This window comes from Zeus faber, assembly GCF_960531495.2.
Source record: "Zeus faber genome assembly, chromosome: 15".
Classification (NCBI taxonomy): Eukaryota; Metazoa; Chordata; class Actinopteri; order Zeiformes; family Zeidae; genus Zeus; species Zeus faber.
In genome coordinates, this window is record NC_137194.1 from 24877789 (window position 1) to 24905115 (window position 27327).

The following is a 27327-nucleotide window of genomic DNA, read 5'->3' on the forward strand; positions in this document are numbered from 1 at the left end:
GAGTGTCTTTGGAAAGGAAGAAGCGATGCATGGTCCAACTCCATCCGTGTCTCCACCCACACCTCCCGTGGCTGATGGCTTCATGCCGCGCCCGTGGGCCGGGAAAGCGCCGGGAGCTCCTGCAACACGGGGACGACCTCACGAGACGGCTCCTTATCGGAGAACCTCAGGCTGCTGTGAACTGGGGAACTAACGGGGGAAAAAAGCGACATTTAGGCTTTTTTCTGTTTTTTTTTTTTTCTTTTCGGAACCGTCTAAGGGGGAGCCCCTTGGACCCCCAAAGCCAGGGAGGTTCAATACGTGGGTGTAATGTTTTGCTTCCCAGACAGATGCATTTTCAGGTCTCGCCTGTATCCTAGAACAGGGTCCTGTGCGCAACGGGAAGACTTAGTCGAGCTTAAATGAATTTGTGGACGTCCTGCATGTGTGTGTGTGTGGGGGGGGGGGGGGGGTAAAACGGGGCAGGGAAAGTGGCACTCCTTGAGGTGAACGTGATGAGTTCTGTGGACTAGAACAGGACCCGTTTGCACAAATATGACTGGAGTGCATGTGTATTATGTACACTGATACTGTACATAATGTGTGTGTGTGTGTGTGTGTGTGTGCTTGTGTGTGTGTGTGTTTGAGAGAGTGAATTGGGCGTGGATAGGGTTAAGAACAACCCCGGTGTGATGTGCATACTGGAGCAATAACTTGAAACCAGTGAAGGAAAAAAGGAGTCAGAAGCCGTTTTATTTGGAAAAGCACAGCATAGGGTGGAAGGGAGACATCGTGGAACAGGCTTGTATATCTTCAAGAGACAGGGCGGACTAAATCGGCCGCGGGGTTGGAGGCGGTGATGGAGGAGGGATGAGGGCGGGGGGGGCGGTGGAGTATCTCTAGAGGAGCAGCTGCTGCCCTCTGAGACAGCTGAGCGGTCCGACGCGGAAGGGAGGGGCAAAGCGCCTTCGTCTTAAAAGGTTTCGAACGGATATTTATAGGGCGGCCACGGTGGAGGGGGGCGCTAGGCGGGGTTGAGGTTCTACCTCGTCAATGGGGTTAGATTGGCATCTGTCGTGTTTTCCAAGGCCACGCTCCCTTCGACGGGACCTCAGCTAAGACGACAGAAATGGCGGCGTTTTTAATTTTAATTTTTTTTTATTTTCCGTCCGAGCTTGAGAGACGACGTCGGGGGCAAAGGGTCCGTGAGGAATGTCGATCTGGTTCCGTTACTGGACGTTTTCCATCATCTTCAGAAACTCTGGAGACAACGACAAAGGCAGAGGGAGGGCGTCGGCCGAATGAAAAGTGGAAAGTTACACGCTACATCGACTGATCCGCACACGCATGCACACACACGCACGCACGCACGCACACACACACACACACACAGGTTCTCACCGTCAAAGTCGAGCCTCCCATCCTTGTTGGTGTCGGCATCCGCCATCATCTCGTCGATGTCCTCCTCTCCAATCGGCTCTCCGGTGCGATGGAGGATGTCTCCAAACTCCTCGCGGTCGATAAAACCGTCGCCGTTTCTATGCACACGGGGGGGGGGGGGGGGTCAGGGAAAACTGGCCAGATGTCATAAAGTCTGTATTCTTAGTAATTTAAATATGGGGGCATGTATAGACAAACATTGGTATAACATCAGAGATAATGGTAACAGGATGAGGTAACACATAACGACATCTATGAGCATATCACAAGATATTATATTGAGCATTATGTAAACCATTGATTATTGTTTTTCTCACCGTATTAAGTACTATTGTGTTTCACTGAGGCCGCATGCGAAAAAAAAGTGTTTTTTCAAAAACATTCCATAATAACATTCCATAATCTAATATTTGTTAAAATAAAACCTGGATTGAGCAAAAATTCAAATGTTTATTGATAGATGAAGATTATTAATAAAATAATCCCAAAATGCCCACGGTTTCATTGTATACTACATTATTTGTTGATGCTATTTTTCATCTTCTTAAGGGCGAGTCTGGAAGTTTTCTGCTTGCAATCTTAATATAAATGACGCACCAAATTCACTCTATTAAAAGCCGAGTCGGTCACTGCAGAACTGCGCCGTCTAGCGGTTACAGGCGCTGTGGGAACATAACCAATCACAGCTCAGGTGGAGAGCTGCCTCACTGACATCCAGCAGCTGCTGTAAGACAATGCCGTTGTTTGCACGATGGAGGGGTGGGAGGTTCAATTTGTAAATGCTACGGTAAGTAAACAGTCATTCAATCCCAGGTTCGTCAGCTGAACCTCAGAACAAGGATTGTCCCGCGCAGCAGGCCGTACTTATCAAAAACACGGAAGACTTCCGAAAGCTCCTCTTCACTCTTTCCGGCCTGGTCCTCCTTCAGCTGCTGCACCATCATAACCAAGAACTCCTCAAAGTCAATGGTGCCGCTGCCTGAGGAAGAGGGAAGAACAAAACGTGTAGATTATCACCAGTGGATTCTTTGAATCACACAGAGGTGGAATCTATTCTTCATCTGTTATCAGTCAGGACAGATCTTACCGTCCTCATCCACTTCCTCAATAATGGCGTCCAGCTCCTCTCGGGTGGGGTTCTGGCCCAGCATCCTCATCACCTGGCCCAACTCCTTGGTGCTGATGTCACCGCCACCGTCTGTGTCGAACATGTTGAATGCAGCCTGGAACTCTGGAGAGAGGAGGCTGTTTTAGGATTGATATCAAAAGGCTAACAGTATGTGATCATCTTTATAAGTGTAATAATAATAATAATAATAATAATAATAATAATAATAATAATAATAATAAAAATAGTGACATTTAATTATAACAATAAAATAATAATAATGATATTTAACAATAACAATAATAATAATGATCAGTATTATTAATAATTTGTGATGATAATAATATTAATATTAATATTAATAATAATAATAATAATAATAATTATTATTATTATTATTATTATTATTATTAATAATAATAATAATAATAATAATAATAATAATAATTATTATTATTATTATTAATAATAATGGATGATGATCATTTTAATCACAATTATTGTTATTTTATTGTAAACTTTAGTTATATAGCACTTTTCAAAGCAAAAGTTTAAAAGAAATTCAGTTTAAAGGCAATTCACAGTAATGGAGTTTAATCAAATGTGACTTAAAATGCATAAAACTACCAATAAAATGGCTAATTATTTAATCTTTAAATTGTAATTATTTATTTATATAGCACTTGGTGAAATGACAAAATTCCTAATTTAAACATGGATTACAAGTGTTTTACAAAAAACATAAACAAATCAACTCATGATGGATGAAGGACAGCATAGAGACTGTATTTTATCTTTAGAAAGTTAAGTTACAATATATTATGCTATACTATTGGTGTGCGTATTTCAACCAACACAAAGGGCAAAGGATATTGGATTGGATATTATTAAGCCTGTTTTTCAGGCTCAGCCCAACTGAAATGATTGATGGCTGGATGGTTTTAAAACATGAAGGGTATCACATCCGTGTGCATTTAATAAATGAACATTAAAATTGACCTGTGATCATATCCTCGCTCAGGAAGGAGCGGGCGTCGCTTTGGGCGTCGGTGGGCTGAAAGGGAGAAAAAGTGGAAGATGAGTCAAGAGTCAAATGAGTTAAATATGTATCCTCCGGCTTTCGGGGAAGACAGATCTTAACCCCCCCTCCGAGCGCGTGAAGAACCGACGGTGGCCACGAAAGGAAAAAACGCAAAAGGCCTTCTCCAGAGATAGTGTTTAGTTTGTTCGTTCTGGGCTACTGTAGAAGAAACATGGTGGTGCAACATGGCGGCCTCCGTAAAGCGTACCCCCTCCCTATGTAGATAATAAAAGGCTCATTCTAATGTAACAAAAACACAATTCTTATTTTCATGGGATTATACCTTTATTAGAACATATTTATGAATATTATATTCCATTTCTGCCAAGTCTGCTCTGCTAGATACCACTAATCTTACACATGTTGAAAGCTGCACTCAGATGAATGGATGGGTCTTTATCTGCTCTGTCTCCTCTAATGCAAAGGCAAAGACCTTATCAGGGGATTTTAAGTGCCCTCCATTGATCCAGGTGGCTTATTTGCACATATATTAAATAAAAACTACTATTGGAATCAAATCTAGGGCATTTACACAAACATATTACACTATTCTTTATGGAAGATGTTGAACAGAAATCAAAGTCCCAGAAAATTCCTCATTTCAATTTGCACCCACCAGACACATTTGTTTGAACATTATTAAATGTTCAAACAAAAAGGTGGCTCGTGGGCCAAAGGGAAAGACTCACAGACTCGCTGGAAAACAGGGAAAGAGTCCAGAACGTCAGCGCTAATGTGCACTGCCGCCGTGTCGTGTCCTGTTCGCTGCGCTTCGCGCCCATGTTGCCGGGTCCAATCGCGTGTCCCAAAAACACGCTCCTTCCTCACTGCGGGGAGAAATAAAACCTAACACACCCCCACTGTCGCACTTAGGCCTGGGATGGGATGGGATGGGAGCCTATCTGCAGCGGTGACTTTACCACGCCCCGTTGGATCGTCACAGCCATATACCTTTTTTGGAAGGCTGCTGTACCGACAGTTTATTCATCATAACTCTAGGACTGTTGATTTCATTATTTTTATTCTCCTCCATGAGATCAGTTAAATTGTCCTCTGGGGGGAAATTGGCATTTGTGTTCTGCAGGCGATACGGCCGGGAGCGCAGCTTCACCCCCGGGGGGCGTCCCCACATGGTGGAGTATGACGGCCGTACGGCCGGGCAGGAAAGAGAATGTGTCGGCAAAGCGTTGCTGCGGTGCCGCGACGTCTGTGCTCTGGCCGGGAGAGAGATGGTCACTTAAAAGGGCCGCGGTACCGATCGAACGATTTTGGAACCTCCGGCCCCAACTCGTCCCTCATAATTGTCTCTGTGGCCAGTGATACGGGCACACCTTCCCTCCACCTTCTTTTAGAAGGTTAAGGTGGGAAATTTGGGCGGACCCCCCCCCGACTTCATAATCGACCTCCCCCACGCGTCGTGTGACCACGAAGGGCCCTTGCCACTTCGCCAGTAATTTTGAGCTGGACGTAGGGAGCAGTACTAACACCTTGTCTCCCGGTGAGAACTGTCTCAACCAAGCCCCCCTGTCGTACATGCAGTGAGCAAGTTCTCCTGTGATTCCTGCCTTAAAGCGTGTAGCTTAGGGCAAGAGTGTCAAAGGGGAAAAACACTGTGGTGGACTGGGGAACCTCCCGAACAACAGGGGGTTCAGCCATGTGTCCCAAGGGGTAGGAGGTGGGACCCCGGCCAGTGGTCATCCCTCCTCTGGCAGGGGAAGGGGCTGGAGGTGGGCCCAGCCTGGGGCCCCAGAAGGGAGGAGGATGGTGATGGCCGGTCCTGCGACAACTCCCATGCCAGATCCAGGTGCAGGCCCCTCGGCGGTCCACGACGGTCGACGGAGGTGTGGGTGTAGGCCGAGGCCGTGGTCCTCAGCGAGGGCTGTGGCGGCTTGGAGGAGGCCGGCCGGCGACAACACACCCAGCTAGTGGGGCCTCGAGATTGTCAATGAACTGTTCGGTTCGGATGACAGCGTAGCTTGTCCGCTGCTCTGGGGGTGGGGAACGAGCCGCCACGCCCACTCGCGGTCCGACCAGCCAGCCGCCTCCGCAATCTGTTCAAAACTGGCAAGGAACGCTTTAGGATCGCCCTCCCCCATCATCTTCTGTAACGGAGGGGGGGAGGAGCCCGGCGGTCGTTCCTTGCCCTGTCTGGTGCGCTCCCGGAGGAGGACCCGGAAGGCCTCCTGGTCCTGCTTGCGAACCCTCGCCATACCCCAGAACTAGAGGGCTTGCTGCTCCTGCATTGTGGCAGGGGCCGCCACCATCTGCTCCTGGGGGGTTTCCGGGAAGGTGTCCAGGATTCTGCTTCTCACTGATCCATCCTGTTTAGGTGTGTTCTGGCCCAGGGCCAGGGAGAGAGATGGGATGGAGGCGGAGGCAAAACATCCCCGATTGGCATGTATTTATTAAGGTTTTAAACAAAAAGGTGGCTCATGGGCCAAAGGGAAAAATCGTAGGCTCGCTGGCAAATAGGGGGAGAGTCCGGAGCATCTGCGCTTAGCGCCTGTGTTGCCAGGTCTGATCCCGTGTCTCCAAAAATCACCTTCCTCACTGCGGTGAAAAACAAAACCTAAAAATTAAAAATGAAAACCTATTTGCCGAATCAGTGGAGCCTATCCGTTGATTCGCGCAATCCCCAGCAGCTGAGCGGCCCCGGGATGGGAGCCTGTCTGCAGCGGTGGCTTGACCACACCCCGTTGGATCGGTCATATACCTCTTTTGGAAGGCTGCTGTACCGACAGTTTATTCATCATAACTCTAGGACCGTTGATTTCATTATTTTTATTCTCCTCCATGAGATCAATTAGATTATCCTCTGGGGGGAAAAAATTGTTAAAAAAATAAATGATGTACCATTGCCTTTTTAAGATCCTTGGAAACCTGCCCTATTTGTTCACATTATTCCCAAATAAACAGCATAATTAAGACAAATCTACCCATAAAATCCAATGGGATGATGTATCCAAACTATCAAATTTCAAAATGCGATCACATTTTGGATATTTATATATATCTGACTAATCCTTTTTTGTATATTTTTGCTATTTGTATATATAACAATTTGTATTAATATTTTTTATTTTATTTTTACTTTTCTTTTTATTCAATTTTATGTCATTATTTTTTCCGACTGTTAAGCTTTATTTTGCTTACTAGAAATCCTATTCCTAGTCAATTCCTAGTTTTCCTATTTAAATGCACTTATTCTGGTCCTATATTTAATTTTTTTTTAATTTCTTTAAAAGTGCTTAAATAACATGCTTTATGTGATTATGAACAATTTCAAATTCCATGCGGCTTACATAGGCGCGGACAACCACAAGACCCTTATGACTTTAAAGGGAAAAACTGACATATTGACATATTCCATGACCTATAGCGTCACTTTTGCTTAATTCCCTCTTAAATTAGCACCTTCACGGCGAGAGATCTAAAGGAAATTTGAAGCCCCAGTGGGATTAGGTTATTGTGCACGAATTGACATTTGAGTTCCACTAATAGCCCGACATTATACATGTATGCGCCATGTCGGAAATAGTAAGACGCGAGGGTAACAAATACACCCCGAAAATAAGCAATTTATTTGGTTTAATCCCTGTCAGCTGGCCACGTTTGTCAATGGTGTGTCCGAAAGGGGAAGCTGGCGTACGGTGGGACGGCGACATATCTAGGAACTCTGTAAACATTCTTAATGTGGAAAATGCATCTGTTTCAATGGATTTTGGTTGGCAGTTTTATCAGAACTAATCTCTTTATAATATTCTGAAGATATTTGTTTTCTTTGAATTTCCATCGGATGTTGCTCTAGGCCATCGTCGTTATAAATCAGCCTTCTGTCAATACACATAATGCTTAACGCCTGAAGAAATCACAGGCTTGGGACATAAACCCATTTCACAATGGAGATCATATCTTAGATCATATTTATTACCCACAGCACAGTGCGCTGAGAGGTTGAATGTGGATAAGTGAATGGGGATAATATTAAAGATTTCTGACACGTTATACTAAATGTGACACCCCGGTTCTCCGCGTTTCCGATGAGAGGGACGATAACTTGCCATCCACGCTGTCCAAATAAAATTTCACTTTGACGCCTTGAATTCCCCTAAGGCCAATGAAACGCCAATGAAAGGCCATTTTTATATTTAAAACGAGGGGATCGTCGGAGGGAGATTTATTAAGAGATGGACATCATAAGGAAGCTTCCATCTTTGATATCTCCCTCTGATCCAACCACGGACCCAATCAGACCCAGACGCAACTCGGAAGCATCCCCTGAAAATAAAACACAGGAACGTCAGATAAATCCGATCGATGTCAAAACCGACATCAAGAGGGGGGAAAAAAGCCGCCCCTGGTCGGCCCGTCACTCGAGTGGAAATCCACTTTATTCCGGCTGTCCTGCTCAGCTGGAGCTGCTAAGTGAGTGATGATGTGTCTGCACAGGCATGCAGGCGTGAGCGGTGGCCCCCACGTCCGTTTCGAGTCATCTTCCGCTCATTTTAAAAGTGTCCCCGCCGTCCAACAAGAAACACAGAGCATTAGAGATTATACTGTACATCCTCCGATACTGTGTCAAAAAAAAAGAAGAAGATATTTCCTGATCCGTTCAGTATCCGATCTTCCCGTGCCCCGGCTTGAGTTCCTTACCATGGTGCGCTGGTTCTGCTGACACTCTTAAGGTGAAAGACAAAAGCTTCTCCAAAGGAGTCTCCTCGCTGTTGAGTTTGGGCAGCACTGTGGCCTCTCCGTCATATGTACCCTCACATGCCCCCCCGCGCTTTTCCGGAAAATGACCAGCATTGGGCAAGAAACCCCCACCTAACCCCCGCTCGGACAAAAAGACGACCAATCAACTCCCGGCACAGTTTGGACCACCTCCCTGTGTGCGCTCCTGATGGACACCCCCCGTGTCTTCCCCAATCCCCCCATATTTAGATAAAGGACGTGATCGGCGGCCTCAATGACATTTATTTAAAAAAAACAAAACACCCCTGGCGTTAGGCAGTGAGGGGCTATTTTGGCTGCGGCTCAACTGGGCATCGTAAGGCAGATGGACACTCAGGCACTTTATCGTGCAAGCCCTCCAAACACACACACACACAAACACACACACACACACACACACATATGCATACAAATACACACACACACACACACACACACATACACAGAGATTAACACCCCCGCACGCAGATTCTCTATCCTTCTCTCGCTGCCTGGTGATCCATCTATCTGCTTGTCCCCCTGTCCTCGCTCCATAGGATGTGCCCTTGCACTTGTGACAACTGTAATTCAAGAGGTTGCGCAAACGGACCCCGCTCATGCGGCTCTATCCCTCCGACCCGAAACAGCTGCTCTACCCCTCTTTTTAACGTGGTCCTCGTAATCGTCCAATTTCTTTATATACGTGTGGTTTTATATTTTTCTTTTGCACAATTTCAATCAAAAACTTGACTGACGTAACTTCCGGTCGTAGTAACTTAGTCACCGACAACTGTCCTGAAACATTCCGGAGCCTCGATCACACGCGGAAATTCCGCACCGGATTGAACTCTCCATGGGAAGGGACGGACTTCCAGTTCTGTACTTCCGTCGTTTGTCTGATTCGGTGTGAACCGCTTCCGTCTCGACCTCTCACCGTTCTCGCTTTTTAGGGTTTTCTAATGCAAAGTAAATGATACAAAATAAACTTAACCTCATTTCTTTCTCCTCGCCTTTTGTCTGCCTTCTGCACTTTCCTCCTCTCTCCAATACTCAACTGGGGAGAATGACCTTGTCGCCCCGCCACCCCACCCCACCACCCACAGGGTGGCTCTCGTTTCGTCTCCTAATCCTCAAACTGCTAAGGTTTCGTAAGCTTGGCAGATACAAATATTCCCGAGGCCCAGGCCATCAACACAAAATGTTGCATGTTTGGCATGCATGCAAATACAAACAACACACAGTTACACGCACACAGAGCATATTCTATTTGGTGTTAAGCAGAACACACACATACGCTTTAACTGTGTGTGCAAGTGTCAAACTGTTAACAACTCTCATAAAACTGGTTATAAAACACAGTGATCAATCACGACATTAAAAACACTGACAGCGGAACTGAATAATATTTCTCATCTTGTTCCAGTGACACCTGTCAAGGGGCTGGATATATTAGGCAGAAAGTGAACAGTCAGTTCTTGAAGTTGATGTGTTGGAAGCAGGAAAAATGGTCAAGCGTAAGGATCCAAGCGATTTTGACAAGGGCCAAATTGTGATGGCTGGAGGTCTGCATTTCCAAAACAAAAGCTCTTGTGGGGTGTTCCTGGTATGCAGTGGTTAGTACCTACCAAATGTGACCCAAGGAAGGACAGCCGACGACAGGGTCATGGGCACCCATGGATTCATTGATGCTTGTGGGGAGTGAAGTCTGGTCAGTCTTGTCCAAAAAGAAAAAAACGACTGCAGCACAATTTGCTGAAAAAGTTAATGCTGCTATGATAGAAAATGCATTGCACTGCTGCCTCACAGCAAGAAGGTCCTGGGTTCGATTCCCGCCTGGGGCGTTGTTGACACCATGCTCTGATGGATTAACTCCCGATGAGGGGCCTTTCTGTGTGGAGTTTGCATGTTCTCTCTGGGCTCACATGGGGTTTCCTCCATGTAACATCAGTAAGAACTCCCACCAAAAACATGCAGAATATCATCGTCTGACAAGCGATGAACAGATGGAACCAGGTCCCCGGGCGCGTCGTTGAATGCTGCCCACTGCTCCTGGCTGCCCCCCCCCGGAGGAAGGACAAGCCAGGATAGGTCAAATGCAGAGAACCTATTTCACCGGCCACCACCCGAAGCATGTGTATGAATGCATGTGTTGTTGTTGTGGTGTGCTGTGTTACGATTAAAGATTCTTCTTAGGTGTCAGAGTGTATCACAACTTGCTGCATATGGGTTTCGTAGCCACAGACCGGTCAGAGTAACCCTGTGCACCGCTGACACCTACAATGGACAAGTGAGCACGTGGCCTCACCTCGTAACTTCCAGGACTTAAAGGATCTGCTGCCGTCTTGGTGCCAGATACCACAGGACACCTTCAGAGGTCTTGTGGAGTCCATGCCTCCACGGATCAGAGCTGTTTTGGCAGCACGAGGGGGAGCTACACAATATTGGTGGTTATTAGATGTGGTTTTAATGTTGTGGCTGATTGGTGTATGTTCACACATTACTGACCCACAAGATCAAACATGGAAATGCATCACTGACACTGCATGTTGCTATTTAATGATGGACTAATGCCAATGGAAAATGGAGAAAGAGTGCGTCCCAAAGGTATTTGTATCCCCTCTCCTCCTGGCCCTTCGCCACCTAGTGTCCATCGCTGCTATTTCATGAGTGCCGTTCCAAATCGAGGACTATGGCTTAGGACGCAATATGAGATGTAAGGCTACATACCATACCAAGCCAATGTGTGGTCCAGCCATGAGGCAAAGCTCTCCATTTACTGGTCACCATATGTTTCTCTACCACTTAGGGTCTTAATCTTCGGGGATTGGCCGAAAGAGCAAGATTGGAGACACAAGCAGGTCTACTGCGGGGTGGTTGGCCCCATTCTCCATGATGGGATGAAGATGTCAGTGAACTGGGAGGCCCTCAGAGTGGGGCCACAGCTCCTCCACATTGTGTGGAGCCTGTTGGGGTGTTTTGAGCCTCGCGGGTGCCCCCCACCCCCTTTGTAGGTGTGCCTGGCACGTCCAACTGGGGAACCCCCCATCAGGAGGAGCTGGATGAAGGGACCAGGGAAAGGGGATGTTTGGGCTGTTCACCTGTCCTTGATTCAACCTTGACACCGGCTGGAGCAAGTGATTTAGAAGATGGATCGATGGGGTTGATTTTGTCCTGGGAAAAGGATCTTTTCCATGCCAAAACTTCTCGAGTGGACATTATGAATGACACTGTTAACCTTGGAGGGTTTTAGGGGGTCTGCCACTCATCGCGGACCCCATCCCACACCTGCTCTCCCTGTCACCTGCTCTAGTAAATATAAGGGTATTAACAGTGCATTTCACCCCCCCTCCTCCTAATCCCCACGTCTTCTCTTCCTATCTCACTCTGTCCTTTGCCTGTCCCTCAGATCCCACCATACTGCCCTCCTGGAAACACACACACACATCCCTGGAACACCCTAAAGCCCCCCACACCATATTATTTATTTGACTCCCTCCTCACCCCTTCGCCCCGCAGTCCCTAGATTCCCGTGAAGGCACCCTCTCCCGGGCGGCTGATGTTACCTCCTCGGCTTTCGGCCTCCGGCACCCGAGCACGCACCCGACGGACAGCGCCAACTGCTTCAAAGATGATGCATGGCTCAAAGTTGTTTTTTTTTTTTTTTTTTTTTACTGTGTTCCTCCTCTTCTTGTCCAATGAGAGAAAGGGAAAGGGTTACATGCACAGGAAACAGAAAAAGGGAAAGGTTTTCAAGTGATGGGGGAGGCGTTTTGAGAATATGATGCTGGAATTGAGAGATATGGGAGTTGGGGAGAGTGGGAAATAATAATAATGATAATAATGATAATAATGATAATAATGACAATTATGATAATAATAGGTATGGTAAGGGTATGTCAGTGCGTTACATTAACACACATTACTCATTCTTCTGGACTACTCGATCCCACTTGAGTGGAAAACTATTGGCCGGTCTCACTCCTCCCATTCCTTTCCAAAACCATCGAGAGGGCAGTCTCTAGACAGGTTACAGAATTCCTGTCAAGAAACAACCTTCTTGATCCACTTCAATCTGGCTTCAAAAGCGGACACTCCACTGAAACAGCCCTGTTGTCTGTGACGGAGGCCTTAAAACTGCTAGAGCTGCTGCCCAATCCTCGGTTCTCATTCTGCTAGACTTATCAGCTGCTTTTGACATCTCTGGCAGTGCACTTTACTGGTTCAAATCTTACCTCACTGTGCTGTCTGTGCCTCACAACCTCACCACAGGGGTGCCCCAAGGCTCTGTGCTGGGACCTCTCCTCTTTGCCATATACACCACCTCGCTGGGCCCGATCATCCGCTCGCATGGTTTTTCATATCACTGCTATGCGGCTGATACTCAACTCTATCTGTCCTTCCTGCCTGATGACCCCACTGTCTCGACGCAGATCTCGGATTGCCTCGCTGACATATCCACGTGGATGAAGGATTACCATCTTCAATTAAACCTGGCAAAAACGGAACTGTTGGTCTTCCCGGCCAAACAAGGTATTTATCACAACATTGATATTAAAATTGACTCTTTATCTCTTGTTCCTACCAAGGCTGCAAGGAATCTAGGTGTCATTATCGATGACCAACTGACATTCTCGGACCATGTTGCCGCTGTCTCTCAGTCGTGCCGCTTCGCACTATTCAACATCCGAAAAGTCAGGCCGTACCTGACCCAATATGCCACTCAACTGCTGGTACAAACCTTGGTGATTTCCCACCTCGACTACTGCAACGCTCTCTAAACAGGCTTGCCGGCCTGTGCGGGAAGCCACTGCAGATGATACAGAATGCGGCGGTGCGACTGGTGCTCAACCATCCAAAGAGGGCACACGTTACTCCGCTGCTCATTGGGCTCCACTGATTACCTGTAGCCGCTCACATCAAGTTCAAGTCTCTTATGATGGCCGACAGAGTGATTGCTGGGAATGCTCCCACCTACTTAAATGCTCTTGTAAAAGCACATGTTACCCCCCGGATGCTGCGCTCGTCAAATGAGCGCCGCCTGGCTCTGCCGGCCGTACAACCACAGCAATCCAGGCTGTTCTCATTTGTAGTTCCATGTTGGTGGAACGAGCTGCCAAAAACCGCCAGAGCAGGGGCCTCCCTCTCTGTCTTTAACAAGCACTTGAAGACTCAGCTCTTCAGAGAGCACCTCCTCTCCTAACTTACAATTACTTAGCACTACTTAGCAGTATATATTTATTTGTTACACTCATGTTTCTGTTGCAATGTAGCTTGAATGTTATTCTCCCTTGTAAGTCGCTTTGGATAAAAGCGTCTGCTAACTGACTAAATGTAAATGTAAATGTACTATCCTTCAACATTGCAGCCTTATTTTACATATTCTTATATAGTTTACTTATTGATTTACATTTATGTTTCATGTATGCACCGTACACCAAGAAAAATTCCTTGTACGTGTAAACTTACTTGGCAATAAATACGATTCTGATTCTGATAATAATAATAATAATAATAATAATAATAATAATAATAATAATAATAATAATATAATAACAATAATATTAATAACAATAATAATAATAATAATAATAATAATAATAATAATAATAATTATTATTATTATTATTATTATTATTATACATATGGCTCCAGGCAACAATGCATGGGGTCCAGGTTGGTCGTGTTAGTTCCGAATTATAGTTTTCCGAGTTCCTTCTGCCGATCACTTCCTTCCGACACCAATCATAAATTTCAGAGTTCCCATGAAACACAGTCTAATTTCGTGCTGTCGCTCGTCTTTACCCGGTGCAGTGCCTGTGCGAAGCCACCAATATAAACCAATGGAGAGTAGAACGTTGTGATGCAATTACATGGCAACGACTCTCTGGGACCAATTACTGTTTTCCGAGTTCTGGTGACACGCAGCATTACGACTAACACAAGCTACAATTTTAGGAGTCCCATTGAACGTATCATTGGCTCCTAGCACTTGAAGACCCAGTATGTTAGGACCCAGTATGTTGGGACCCAGTATGTTAGGACCCAGTATGTTAGGACTAGATTGATTGCCACAACATAAGGAGGAACAGAATGTGTTTATTTACATTAAAAGGCAGAGGAGATCTGGGTGTTGTGTCAGCTCGTCTCCACCGGGCGCGGATACTGCACGAAGCAACCACTACAGACCGATGAAGCCTACACCGTGCACCTAGCCCCATGCGAAAGCCCCCCCAGAGCCACAACCTGCACATTTATAATTCAAATTGGATGATGATGTCACAAAGAACCCCCACCCCACAAACTCACTCTGCTCCACCACCCGACCCGAAGTTGCATAGAGTTGTTGTATCGGGAATACGTCAACGTTATGCAACTTCCGGTCGATGTGCCGCAGTTGTTCACTCACTCTTGCTCCAAATATAGATTGATATGGATCAAACTTGGACCACAAGATGTCTGAAATGCCCCGGATCCAACGACGCCTCGTTCATGTCCGTGACCTAATTTGTCACTTGGGTCCCTTGGCCCCCCTGCCCCTCTCCCTCCCCACTCTCTGTCCGGCCTTCTCTCCAGCTCTCACATTCTCTGTCTCGGTCATACGCTGGCTTTTTCCGATGCTCTCTTCCTCCGTCTATTCCTGGACATTCCCCCGAGTGGCAGCTGGACCTTCCAGACTGACACCACATGACGTTCCATACTTATTTAAGCCCAGAGTCATTCCCTTACTCCTTCTCCTCCTCCATCTCCATGGAGCTCTATCCCTCAGTACCTGCTGTACCTGCTTCTCTGAGTCGTTCGTGGAGGTGCTGTGCCAGTGCTGTGCGGAATCCTGACGGGGCTACAGCAGCGGCAAGCCCGCCCTCACGCTGCTTCTGCTCTCAGTACGCCTAGTATTGCCACAGTTAAACATTCAGCCCCGTCCACACATTCACACCCTTAACTTATTTTTATTGGTGGTTGATAAGTCACTTTTTCCATGGGGAGGCCTCAATTTCTCAAAACCATTTAAAAATAATAATCATACATAAATAACAAAAACAATTGGGCGAAAGCAGGCGTCCACACATTGGGAAGCAAAAATCAACCATTCCCGTGTTTCTTTCAGGTTTTTTTTCATAAGATGCATGCAAGAAAAAAAAGATGTTTGCTTGTTGTATCGTATTTCATTCTGTAAACATTAAGTAAAATAGTGTGGATTGAGATGAAGCATTTTGATTTCAAAATAAATTCACAGGCCAGATTTAACATGTTTAAAACATGTAGCAGGCCGCATTAAAATAGTTCACGACCCCTGGATCATAAGGTCAGCATATGCCTGCATTGCACTGCTGCCTCACAGCAAGAAGGTCCTGGGTTTGATTCCCACCTGGCTGTTGGCACCGTGCTCCGGCAGGTTATCTCCCAAATAGGAGCCTTTCTGTGTGGAGTTTGCATGTTCTCCCCGTGCTCACATGGGGTTTCCTCCACCTCACGTCAGTAAGGACCCCCCTCAAAAACATGCACCCATCATTGTCTGACCAGCGATGGACACTTATCACCTGGTCCCCAGGCGCATCCACGTATGCTGCCCACTGCTCCTGGCTGTGGCCCCGGAGGAAGGACAAGCCAGGATGGGTTAAATGCAGAGGAACCATTTCACCGGCCACCATCCAAAGTATGTGCGTGTGTGTGCAAGCATGTGTTGTGGTGTGTTGTGTGACAAATAAAGACTGTTTCTTCTTCTTTTCTTCTGCCAGTTTACACTAGGTTGATGCTTTAAAAAAAACCAAGTATGACTGTAGCTAGTATGACTGCAATACATTCCTTTCTGGCATAAAATCAAAAATGATCATCTTAAAAATGTAATAAGATTGATTAAAATAACTCGTTTTACAAAAGCATGCAATGCATGCGATGCAACCAGGAGCCCAAACATGAAATTTGATAAACAGTATGTTTGGGCAGCATCACAGAAAAAAAAACCTTCTTTATTAATAATTATCCTACCAAACCACTTCTATATATATTTTATGTATATTTTACTGTTCACGGACATGCTGCAGTTCTCCCAGTGGCCACTCAAGAGCGTTATTTACTGTACGAGAAAGTTCAACATGGTTTGCAACCGTTGTTGCGTCCACCGATGCAGTTACCAGTTTTATCCACTAGAGGTCAGTCTCCTGTCACAATGGACATGCATAACCAACAAATAGATTTCTTTTTTATTTTTTAACATATACAATTTTTGGTCTTGTCATTTATATTATAAGTTGACGAAGCAGAAATAATATGTTCAGAATCAATAGTTTACAACAGCGCTTTTTTTAATGTGGGCCGTAAAGGTACTGCAGGTGAGGTACGAGAGGTCATTTACAATAAATACGTTTGAAATGACCATACAATATTTATGATTAAATATCCACATTTCAAAAAGTAATCAGAACTAATACAACAAATGAGGTGTTATTCTTTGTTTTCCCTATTTTTGATCCAGATCTTAGCGTGTGCGTGTGCGTGTGCGTTTGGGCCACCGAATATTTCAAGTTGGGCCGCGGCATTCTTAAGTTTAGCCTGGTTTAGAAGATGGGTCAATGTGTCCATTATGTCAGGCTTGCGCTCTTTAGCTGTGTTGAAAATGGGGAAGTGACTGTGACTTCCTCCTTCAGCCAGGTGAGTAGGGAGTTAGACACAGGTACATAAACAGCTATGAAATGAAAAGAAGAAAAATAAAAGCTAGGAAAGACTCAAATGGGGGAAAGTGTCCATTTAAATACTGTACATAGAAATTGGGAAAATCCCACTAATTATGCCTTAAAAGGCCGGGTGTGATTTTTAAATCCGTCTATTTATCACTCCACTTAATGTCTTGTGTGGTGGATCAAATCAACCCTCTGTTTGTCAATTTCAAGGGTATTTACGGCAACTATGCTGATCAAATAATGATTCAGCCTCCCGCTCAGCTAAGTTTTCCTATCAAGTGCCAGCGAAAAAAATCTCAAATACAGGATTTTTTTACTCTTTACTTTAAACTCGAGGTGTAAGAGCGTCGTATTTTTGTTGACAGTCATTTTCATAGCCTGTTTGAATTGAAACTATCCATCCATTTCAATAAAAAAAATTTAATTAATTAAAACATAACATGGATTTTCATTCATTTAACCTCAGGTAACCTGTGTTCATGTGACATGGAGAACAGGTCGTACGGGTTAGGAACATGGAGTGACATGGGGACACAGAGTTATCGGTGTGTGTTTGAAAAAATAAAAATAAAATAATGACACGAAGAATGTTCCAAGTGAAAGCTTGAAGAGGAAATAGTGCCACAAAAGAAACACCCAGGAGGGTGGAAAAAATAATCCTTTAATAACTAATAACTAAATACCTAATTTTAGCAAACAAACGGGGAAGCTAGAAAAGGTGCTCCGCCCATTGCAGTGTCCAACGTCAAAGAATTAGGAAGTGCTCACGGAAAGGAACTCAGGATCACTTTATTTGGTCTCATAGACTGGCAGGCGACAGACGCACGCACAGCGGACCAGGCAGCTTGTTCCCGGGACATATCTTCTTTCATTGATCCTTGGGGAGACTATGGGCGAGTATTTTTTTCATTTCTTACTAAAGAGAAAGGGATCCTGAGGGGGTGAAGACAAAATACTCCCCAACTGGTTTTCCGTCCAGGAGATGTAGCCTGTAGTGTGGGTGTAATGGCCGTGCCACGCCCCCAAAGGTGGGTTTCTGTTGTTCAGGTAGTGAACAACAGAAACATGGGCCAACTTTCTCCCCTGGTGTCTGTGAGGCTATGCGGTGTATCACTTTCCAGGCTCCGTGGTATCTCCACCGAAGCCAATAAAGTTGGTGACCGTCGACTTTGGTTCAGTTCAGATAAATAGATACTTATATGATGTGCATTTAAACATACCTTTTTCTGTCTTTTTCACTCAGCATCAAAAGATTCACAGGTGTTATTGGATCAGACCATAAGGCAACTTGCTGCCGAGGTTTCGCCAGGCGCATCTCCTCAAAGCTGGAGGTTTGTCTGTGAGTTCCGTCCAAGGCCCGGTGCTCCTCTAGCTCCCAGCGTGGATAGCGACGGGGTCGGTCCAGATTTTGAGTCCGTTGAGGTCCTCGTTCCAGCCCAGAGCAGCGTCCAACAGCTACGACTGCATATCTGTTGTCAGGTTAAATGGCCAACTACGCACTCCGTAACTATCGTGTTAAAGCTATTGTCGCTCTGCATTCATTTTTGTTTCCTTTCAGAGCATCTTTTCTCTGCCCTGCAGGCAGAGGAGCGGAACTGCCACCCGGAGCCGCTGGGCATACTGGTTCCTGAAAAGTACATCCTTCTTTATGCCAAGGGGGAAGACTGGTACGAGTTGTATGACGACTGTCAGGTTGTCAGGATGCTCGACATCCCACTGTCTCGCGACGCCGTGGGACTCCTGACGGCAAAGATTGTTGTGACGCCACCAGCGACAGAGGACCAGAGGTGGAAGCAGCAGCTGACTCTGGCTCAGCTGATCGGTCACGATCTGGACAGGGAGCTGCCCAACCGGCTCGGGGAGCTTATGTTCACACGGAGGAAGCTGGCGTCCCCGCGACGTGTCGAGCTGAGGAGCCGCGACGACAAGCTCTACGTAACCGAGCCCTGGACCACGTCCGCTCCTCTGCCTGTGGAGCTGCGGCGGACGGTCGCTGTCAACCTCCAGAACCTCAAACAGATCAGCTTCACTACAGACGTAGATCTCACCGCAACGCCACACTCCCTTCTGAACATTTTCACAAAGGTGATGGATGACCAGGGTCTGGAGTGCGACTCAACTTCTGATGATCTGGTTTTGAGAGTCGTGGGTAGGGAAGAGTTTTTGTCAGGAGACTTCCCGCTCAGTGACTTCCTGTGGGTCCGACATTGCCTGAAAACAAACCAGAGCCTGCATTTGTCGGTGGTCCCCGTGGCGCAGCTCCCCGAGGAAGCCGTCCGTCTAGTGGACTGGCCTCTTGTTGACAGTTTCACGGGCCAGTCCAGCTCCCATGAGGACCTTCACCTTGATGGGAAAGATTTGGATGACATAATCATGATCTCCTTGTGGGACTGCAAACGAAGGTTCAGAGTCAAGCTCCTCGGCTTTGACATCCCCAAACTCCCTGCCAAGCTTCCTCCTTCCGCCTACGTGGAAGCTTCGATCATTTACGGGAACAAGGTTCTCTTCTCGGTTGCCTCCACTCCCAAGGCTTTCACTGAGGAGGTCCTTTGGAACGAGTGGTTGGAGTTTGATATTCTGCTCAGCGACCTGCTGCGCGGGACTAAGCTAGGACTCACTGTGAACGCCTGCAGTAATGACACCAACTCCACAAGCAAAGAGTCCAAGTCCCAATCACCTGCGGGAACTAAAACACCAGACTTCCAGCAGAAAGGGAAGGGCAGGACTCTCTACTTTGTCAATCTTCTCCTCATAGACCACAGGTTAGTTTCTTTTTTTTTCTTTTTTATCGGTCTAGAAACCTTTTGGAATTTGGAATACCCTCTTTGCAATTACTCACTTAAAGTAACTGATAACTAGCCGGTATATATTCATCATATATTACTCTATTCTGCAGATCCATCCTCAGCCAGGGGCCTCACACCCTCCACATGTGGTCAAACCTTGAACTGGAAGAGGAGGCCTTCGCCTACCAGGCCGACAAGCTATCCTCCGCCACCAACCCGGACATCTCTGACTCCATGGCCATCAGCTTCCAGCTTGACCGATACAGCTTCCCGGTCGTCCTCCCCAACGGCACAACCCAATCACAGCAGTCCACAACTTTGACTCAGCGATCCCCCTCAGATGACGGAGGATCGGCCCAAACCTCAATGGGGCACCCAGGCCCCGTTTCTCCTCCTCTCGCGCTCTCAGCCCAATCACGCGACACTGACCCAACCTCATCCAGAACAGTACCCGCCCCTGTGGCCGTGAGCCCGCAATGTGCTAAAGAGAAGCCTTTCCTCAAAAAATTCCGGCAGGAGAGTGTCCGCTACGCCTCCAATCTGCCCTACTTCCTGCGCAGCATCGATTGGCTGAAGCGGAACGAGGTGGACGAGGTTCACTGGCTGCTGGGTCACTGGGATCCCGGCGAGCTGGAGCTGTCGGTGGCCCTCGAGCTGCTGGGTATCGACTTTCCCGACGAGCAAGTGAGGAGCCTCGCGGTCCAGAGATTGGAGAGACTGTCTAATGACGAAGTGCTGAAGTACCTGCTGCAGCTGGTACAGGTACAACAACGGTTTACTCTTTATAACCCTCTATTTTCCTTATAACCCCTCATTTGCATTAAACCATAAATGTTTTGGTTAAAAAGAAAAGTACAATATATTTTTTTGTTACCACAAATCCTCTCTCAACTGTTCTATCATCAAAATGTAAAACTGCTCATATAGCTGTTGGTTTCTGCGGGTGCTAGATCATCAAAGTTGAACCATATCACGACAGTTTCCTGGCGAGATACCTCATCCGGAGAGCTCTCAGAGTGAGTCTTTTGTTGTTGTTGTTGTTGTTGTACATTTACAGCTTCAAATGTTTAAAATATTGATATTAGGATATTTGACATTCAAGGCCTTTCTATTATAATGACTTAGTTGCCTATCAGTTGTTTCTTTTTGCTCATAAAGTGATTTTAGTTGGGCTGTTCATTAGATCCTCTTGTCCAACATGTTCACTAAAGTTCACTTAATGAGGAAATTCAGCAAAACAACCCATGATCCCATGGTCAGCCGTTCACCCAACCTAATCTCTTCTGCTCCTCCGCAGAGCAAGAGAATCGGTCACTTCTTCTTTTGGTACATGCACAGTGAAGTGGCCGGGTGTCCCTACTTCCGCCAGCGCATGGCCGTGGTTCTGGAGGCCTACCTGCTGGGCTGTGGGCAGGCCATGCTCGACGACTTCACGCGGCAGGTCCAGGCCGTGGAGTCTTTGCACCTGGTCTCCCACCAAGTGAAGGAGCTTTTCCCCGACAAGACCGACCTTCCACCCACAGGTAGGACCAAGCGCACATGGAATCTATAATAAAGGCTCTATCCGATATGACTTGAATTAACTGTGGCAGTGTCGCCTACCACCCGCCACCCAAGTGACGTTTCAGGGACCCACGGCACAGAGACCCAGAAGAGAGTAAAGAGTGGGCCAGCTGGAATTAGCCCAGGAGCAGATAGACATGTGCCATGACAGGGCTCCTCTCTCCCGAGTGTGTGTGGGGATGGGGGTTTTACCTGCTGCTCGTTAGACCAACCAACGAGCAACAGGTATGCAGCCACTCTGATCCTGGGTCCACCAATTACCTAGATCCAGGTCATGTGTGGTTGCTCAAACCACACCATCCCCACACCACTGTAACGCAATATAATAACGTTCTTTACACATCATGAAATTACTAATAATACTGACACAACTAATGTAGGTGTGTTTCTCTGTCTATAGCTCCAGCACAGCTCCAGCAGCTCCTGGAAAAGTGTAACCTCCCGAAGGAGTTCTTGGTGCCCTTTGACCCTCGTAGAAGAGCTGGTGAGATCCTGGTAAAGCACCCTTGTATGCCCCTTTTCAGTGCATCTGAGTGTGTGTACGAAGATTATAGTATATATATATATATATATATATATTTACAAGATATAATAATCCTGCCCCCATCCAGCTGAAAAAATGCAAGGTGATGGCCTCCAAGAAGAAACCTCTGTGGCTGGAGTTCTCCTCCATGCCCTCCCCCACCCCCACTCCCCCGCTGGGAATAATCTTCAAGCAAGGGGACGACCTCAGGCAGGACATGCTGGTCCTTCAGGTCAGGGGAAGGGCCTCCATGTTGTCTTTTGACTTTGACTTTCCTCTGTCTATTTTTAACCTGAAATCCTCAGCATTTTCGTTAATTGACGTACCTGTAACTATGGATGCCATTTTGGGATGTTGGTTTTGATCCTACCACCTCCGTGTTATTGGTTAGACACTGGTGGTGATGGACTCTATCTGGCAGGAGAAATCAATGGAGCTCAACCTGGTGCCCTACGGCTGCATCGCCACAGGACACAACATAGGTGGAGTATTACTACGCCGTATGGCTCTTTGGGTGGTACGTCAGACCTAATTACCTCAATGGGACCGACCAAAGGGGGAACCTGCTACCAACAATGGAAACATCCCATCGAGGAGCACAGGCATAATATGAACTCATATGAATGGTTGTTTCTCCAAAAGTTCCAGCTAAACAAAGTGTAGAACAATGAATTTTTTTATTTTACAAAATACTCTTACGGATTGCCACTTCAACGCGTTTGAGTCTCCCCTGTCTGTAACAATGGATGAGTGTTGCAATTATCTGTTTTAGAACCTCATCAATTCCCCCATTCTATAGGTATGATAGAGATTGTGCGGAACGCCGTGACCATAGCGGCTGTGCAGAGGAGCCCTGGCGGAACCTTTGAAAAAGATGCTCTGTACGAATGGCTCAAGAGCAAAAGCCCACTCCAGGAAGTGGTAAGTCAAATTGAGGAGGGGCCAATTCCAGTACTTTGGAGAGGCTTTCATTCATCTAAAATATAACAACAAGTGCAGTGGTGGTCATGGCTTTCACCATGTTTCTCCAAACGCGCCACAACAAAAGAGCATCTCATTGGATTTGCAGCACTACAGGGTTGTGGACATGTTCGTCAAGTCCTGTGCAGGATACTGCGTGGCTACTTACGTCCTGGGGATCGGGGACCGCCACAACGACAACATCATGATCACAGACCAAGGTATGGAGGATGAATACTGGCTGAGCCAAAACACGTGACAAAAAAAACCAAAATAAAAATGTACGACACCCGCGTCTCCTGGCTTCTTAGGGAACCTTTTTCACATCGACTTTGGCCACATCTTGGGCAACCGTAAGAGCTTCCTGGGCGTCAGCAGGGAACGCGTGCCATTCGTCCTCACGCCCGACTTCCTGTACATCATCGGCCAAGGTCGTGACAGTCTCAACGTCCAGCGGTTTAAGGTAAAAAATTAAAAAATGGTCGTCGTCATTGTAGTCGCGTTTACTTCCGGGTGACTCGGCGGCCCTGGAGAGAGAGAGAGCTCCCGGCTGCGTGCCGCTTTTTTCGTCCGCCTCTTATCCTTTCACCTCCTCTGTTCTTCCCTCCGCCGCGTGTCCCTCTCAGGACACCTGCATCGAGGCGTACCTGTCGCTGCGCTCCCACTCGCACCTGCTGATCACCCTGTTCTCCATCATGCTGCTGACGGGCATCCCCGAGCTGAGCGCCGCAGAGGACATGCGCTACCTGCGGGAGGCGCTGCAGGAGAACCGCAGCGAGGCAAAGGCCCGGGAGCACTTCCTCCAGCAGATCTCTGTCTGCGAGCAGCTGGGCTGGACGGTGCAGGCCAACTGGTGGATCCACCTGGTGGCCGGCATCAAGTAGAGCGCTTCCGAAGTTCCAGGGAGCCGCCTATATTGTCTATCTATCTTTTGTATTGTCTATCTATGGCAATAAGCCTTCATGGCAAATGCCTTTGACTATCAAGGTTTATCAAAGAATGTGAAAAACACATTTTTTAGAAAAAATTGTAAAAAAAAAAAAATGTAATAAGAAACACACACACACCTGTGCTTTTATGGTTCATATTGGAGTCAATTAATAAAATACAAATGCAGAGAGAGACTGATTTGTTTTACATTCGTAAACATGTATGTACCTATACACACAGATAAATACTGTATATACTTTCTCCCCTTGCGTTTATCCCCTGCTTAACCTATTTCTGCATTTTTTTGTGCCCTCTCCGCAGCAGTTAGAAGTCTTGTGTTCTGCGCTAGTCGAACAATTGTCATTGTGGTACAATTAAGGCCACGTGGGGGTGGGGGGAACATGCCTGGAAGATCAGTGGGGTGAGGAGGGTGCACGCTCAAAGGATGTGGAGAGGGATGGAGGGAGGGGAGAGGAGGGTGTGAGGGTGGGGGTGGCAGCGGTTTAGGAATAGGGGGTAAAAGGGGGGGGGGGTTGGCTGGAGCTGGGGCTGGGTAGCGGGGCACAGGATGGGCTGAGGGTGAGGATGAGGTGGCGGGGTTTAGGGGGTTGGGGTGGGGGTGGGGATGGGGGTGAGGGGGGTGGGGGTGCAGGGGACAGCGCCCAAATCTCTGTCGGTGCACGAGTCGCTCCCAGACAGCGTCGCCGCCACATGGCCTGAGAAACGGCAAAGGACTTCGTTTGCGTGTGCTCTCTCTTTTCTCTTTCTTCCGTTTGCGCTCTTGCTGTTATTTTTTTCTCCTATTTCTGCCTTTTTTCTCCCCCCTCACTCAACTCGTTCCCTGGCTTCTGTAGATTTTTGATGTTGTGTGCGTTCTTGCTTGGTAAACGTGACACTTGAGCATTGCTTTGCTACAGATGGTAAGACCGATCCCTCGTCCCGAATGTTAAAACCGGATAGGCTTGTGTGTGTGTGTGTGTGTGTGTGTGTGCGTGTGTGTGTGTGTGTGTGTGCGGGCATGCAAGTAGCTTTGTTAATATATTGAAACACACACACACAGACACACACACACACACACACACACACACACACACACACACACACACACACACACACACACACACACACACACACACACAGCATGCTGTGTGGGGTTTTAATCTAGTGCATTTGACAGTATGATTCTAACTAACAAGCTTAAGACTGTGAGAGTGCTGAAGAGTCAAGGGTGCTTATGTTCACAACGCTGCCTCTAAACACTGTTTTGTACACCGATTTATATATGTTTTCTTTTCATTTTGACATAATTACAATTTGTAATGGAAAAAAACAAACAATGAAAACAAAATATATATATGTTTATGGTTGAATAATTCAAGGTTGGAGGCATTTAATCATTTTAATAATCTAGTCTAATCTAATGTGGGTAATGTGGGTAATTGTAGGGATACTTTGGGGTACTGCACGGTACCCCCCCCCCCCCCCCCCCCGCCAAAAAAAAGTGTTAAAAATATCTGTTATATGTATATAATGTAAAAAAAAAAAAAAACATCAGATGTACATACAGTACATCATTTATGTACATTTTATTTTTTTCACACAATGCCAGTGAAGGGGGCACTCTGCTGAAAATAGATCTCGACGGGGAGAACTGCTGCACTAGAGCACTCGAATCACTACCAACCAAGTTGTTGGTAATAATTTAGAACAACTTCCCCACTCGAGAAGTTAAATGGTGGGTTCTAAGCCTTCTGTGCTCTGGAAAACGCCGATCAGCCACCGTCTCTCTCCGCGACCGTTACATGTGTCATACCTCGGTGCTATTTTTTGTCCTTGACGGTTGCTCGACGGTTGGTAATCCCCTTTCTCTTAAGGGTAGTTCACCAATCTAGTCAATACATCCAAAAGTGCAGTGAGAGTAAAGAGAAATGTGGGGTGGGGGCGAGGGGGCGAGGGGACGGGGAGGGGTGGGGGTAATGACAATGAATAGCTGATGAAAGGCCGCGTGGATAGTTTTTGACATTGCGTCGTCAATCCAAATTATTTGGATGATAAACATTTGGGGGAGCATAGGGGTTATTGTTTGTGCAGGGGTTTTGCCTCATTCCTAACATATTGGATGGCCGACTTCTAGTCTATTGTAATATAAAATACGAAAAAAAAGAAATAAAAAAATCTAACTTTCCCTTAGCAGATCATCTGCAGCTATAACTTGCTGCTCACATTTCCCCATCTGCTTTCTTTTTAATGACCCCTGCATATTAAATCAATATCCACTTTTATATTCATCTGAGTCTGACGTTTTTTTGGTTGTGTCGTTATTTTTTCAGTTGTATATATTTTTTTATTTTCTTTGTCCGTGTCTTAAAGTTGCTGTAAAATGTAAAAAAGAAAAAAAAGAAAGGTCTGCTTGGACTCGGCCTACGGCTAAACTGATTTGACACTCTACGGCGTCCCTGGCCCCATGTGAATAGGGTGTGTCAGTGTGTGTGTGTGTGTGTGTCTGTGTGTGTGTGTGTGTGTGTGTGTGTGTCTGTGTGTGTGTGTGTGTGTGTGTGTGTGTGTGTGTGCGTGTGTGTGCGTGTGTGTCTGTGAAGTGTGGGCTTTCGTAGAGTGCTAGAAATGGCGAGGGAGGGCACGGGAGAGACAATGAGAGTGAGACGGGAAGCATATTTGCGCTTCCCTTTGAGGCGATTGTGCTTTTTTAATGTGGCTTTTTAATCTCATTCGAAACCTCAAATGTGAAAGGATTTATATTTGGGCGTAGGCTCGGCGACTGTAGCTGGAATAAAACTTTATAAAAACGCCTCTCTCTCTCTCTCTGCCCACAGGTGAGGCTCCACACAACCCTTGTCCTGGAAAACATTGCCCTCCGTCAGAGTGACTGATTTCTTCTGGTGTTCAGAGCATTGGATTGGAGTTTTCTAGCACCATTTGAAATTGGCCGCTCTGAGAGGGACCCGCCATCTTTTTTTCCGTTTGCAAAAAACTCGGCGGGACGCCTGCCGCGGCCAAAATTCATCGCAGCGTCTCAATCCCCGTCCACAAAACGGATCCGTGCGCTCCTGTCGACAGAGAGTCATTTCGAAGGGGGTTCCCCTCGTGCATCCGTCAGCCCTGATTTCAAGTATCCATCAGACGGTCTCTCCCGGCGTGTCAGTCGGAGGCCCGTTGCCGTGACGACGCCCATTCAGAGCGCATGATAGAATGTGTTTTTCTCACCGTGCGCTCCTGGAATCTTGCCGAAAAACTTACGTTTGACTGTGCCCTTTAAAAAAAACGCAATTTAAAGCAAAAACACAAAAGCTTTCGCTGACAACTCTGGAGGTGTCTGGTGGAACATCCCCCCCCCGCCTCTTGATCGAGTGCCCGCGGGGTTTGGTTTGAGATTAGCTCCAGCACTGTGAGAAAGTCAAGGGAATATTCTCGCCCCGTTCATTGGCCAGATAACTTTGGAGATATGTTTGTTGAATAAATTATTATTTTTTTCTATAACTTGACCATCATGACTATTCAGCTCAGTCTGGGGGAAGGTGTGAGAATATTCTTTTGACCAAAGAGCAAGTGTT

At 46.6% G+C, this 27327-nt stretch overlaps 2 protein-coding genes across 2 annotated transcripts; one reads left to right on the forward strand and one right to left on the reverse strand.

Moving 5' to 3' along the window:
- Positions 1 to 703: 703 nt before the first annotated feature.
- On the reverse strand, positions 704 to 8417 carry LOC307240976 (troponin C, skeletal muscle-like). The gene is made up of 6 exons (XM_080014907.1): positions 8262 to 8417; positions 3527 to 3581; positions 2507 to 2650; positions 2284 to 2398; positions 1381 to 1517; positions 704 to 1240 (listed from the first exon to the last, which is right to left on the reverse strand). Exons 1-6 carry the CDS (start codon positions 8262 to 8264, stop codon positions 1209 to 1211), a joined length of 486 nt encoding a protein of 161 aa, XP_079871033.1. The 5' UTR covers positions 8265 to 8417; the 3' UTR covers positions 704 to 1208.
- A 9584-nt stretch (positions 8418 to 18001) lies between these two features.
- LOC307241281 (phosphatidylinositol 4,5-bisphosphate 3-kinase catalytic subunit gamma isoform) lies at positions 18002 to 23793 on the forward strand (the record flags this gene model as incomplete). The annotated part of the gene is made up of 14 exons (XM_080015323.1): positions 18002 to 18024; positions 18118 to 18152; positions 18240 to 18475; positions 18578 to 19758; positions 19893 to 20544; positions 20733 to 20798; positions 21080 to 21305; positions 21746 to 21840; positions 21957 to 22100; positions 22260 to 22350; positions 22668 to 22789; positions 22938 to 23049; positions 23140 to 23291; positions 23455 to 23793. The coding sequence occupies 14 exons, from the start codon at positions 18002 to 18004 to the stop codon at positions 23710 to 23712; spliced, it is 3393 nt and encodes a 1130-aa protein (XP_079871449.1). The 3' UTR covers positions 23713 to 23793.
- Positions 23794 to 27327: the final 3534 nt, after the last annotated feature.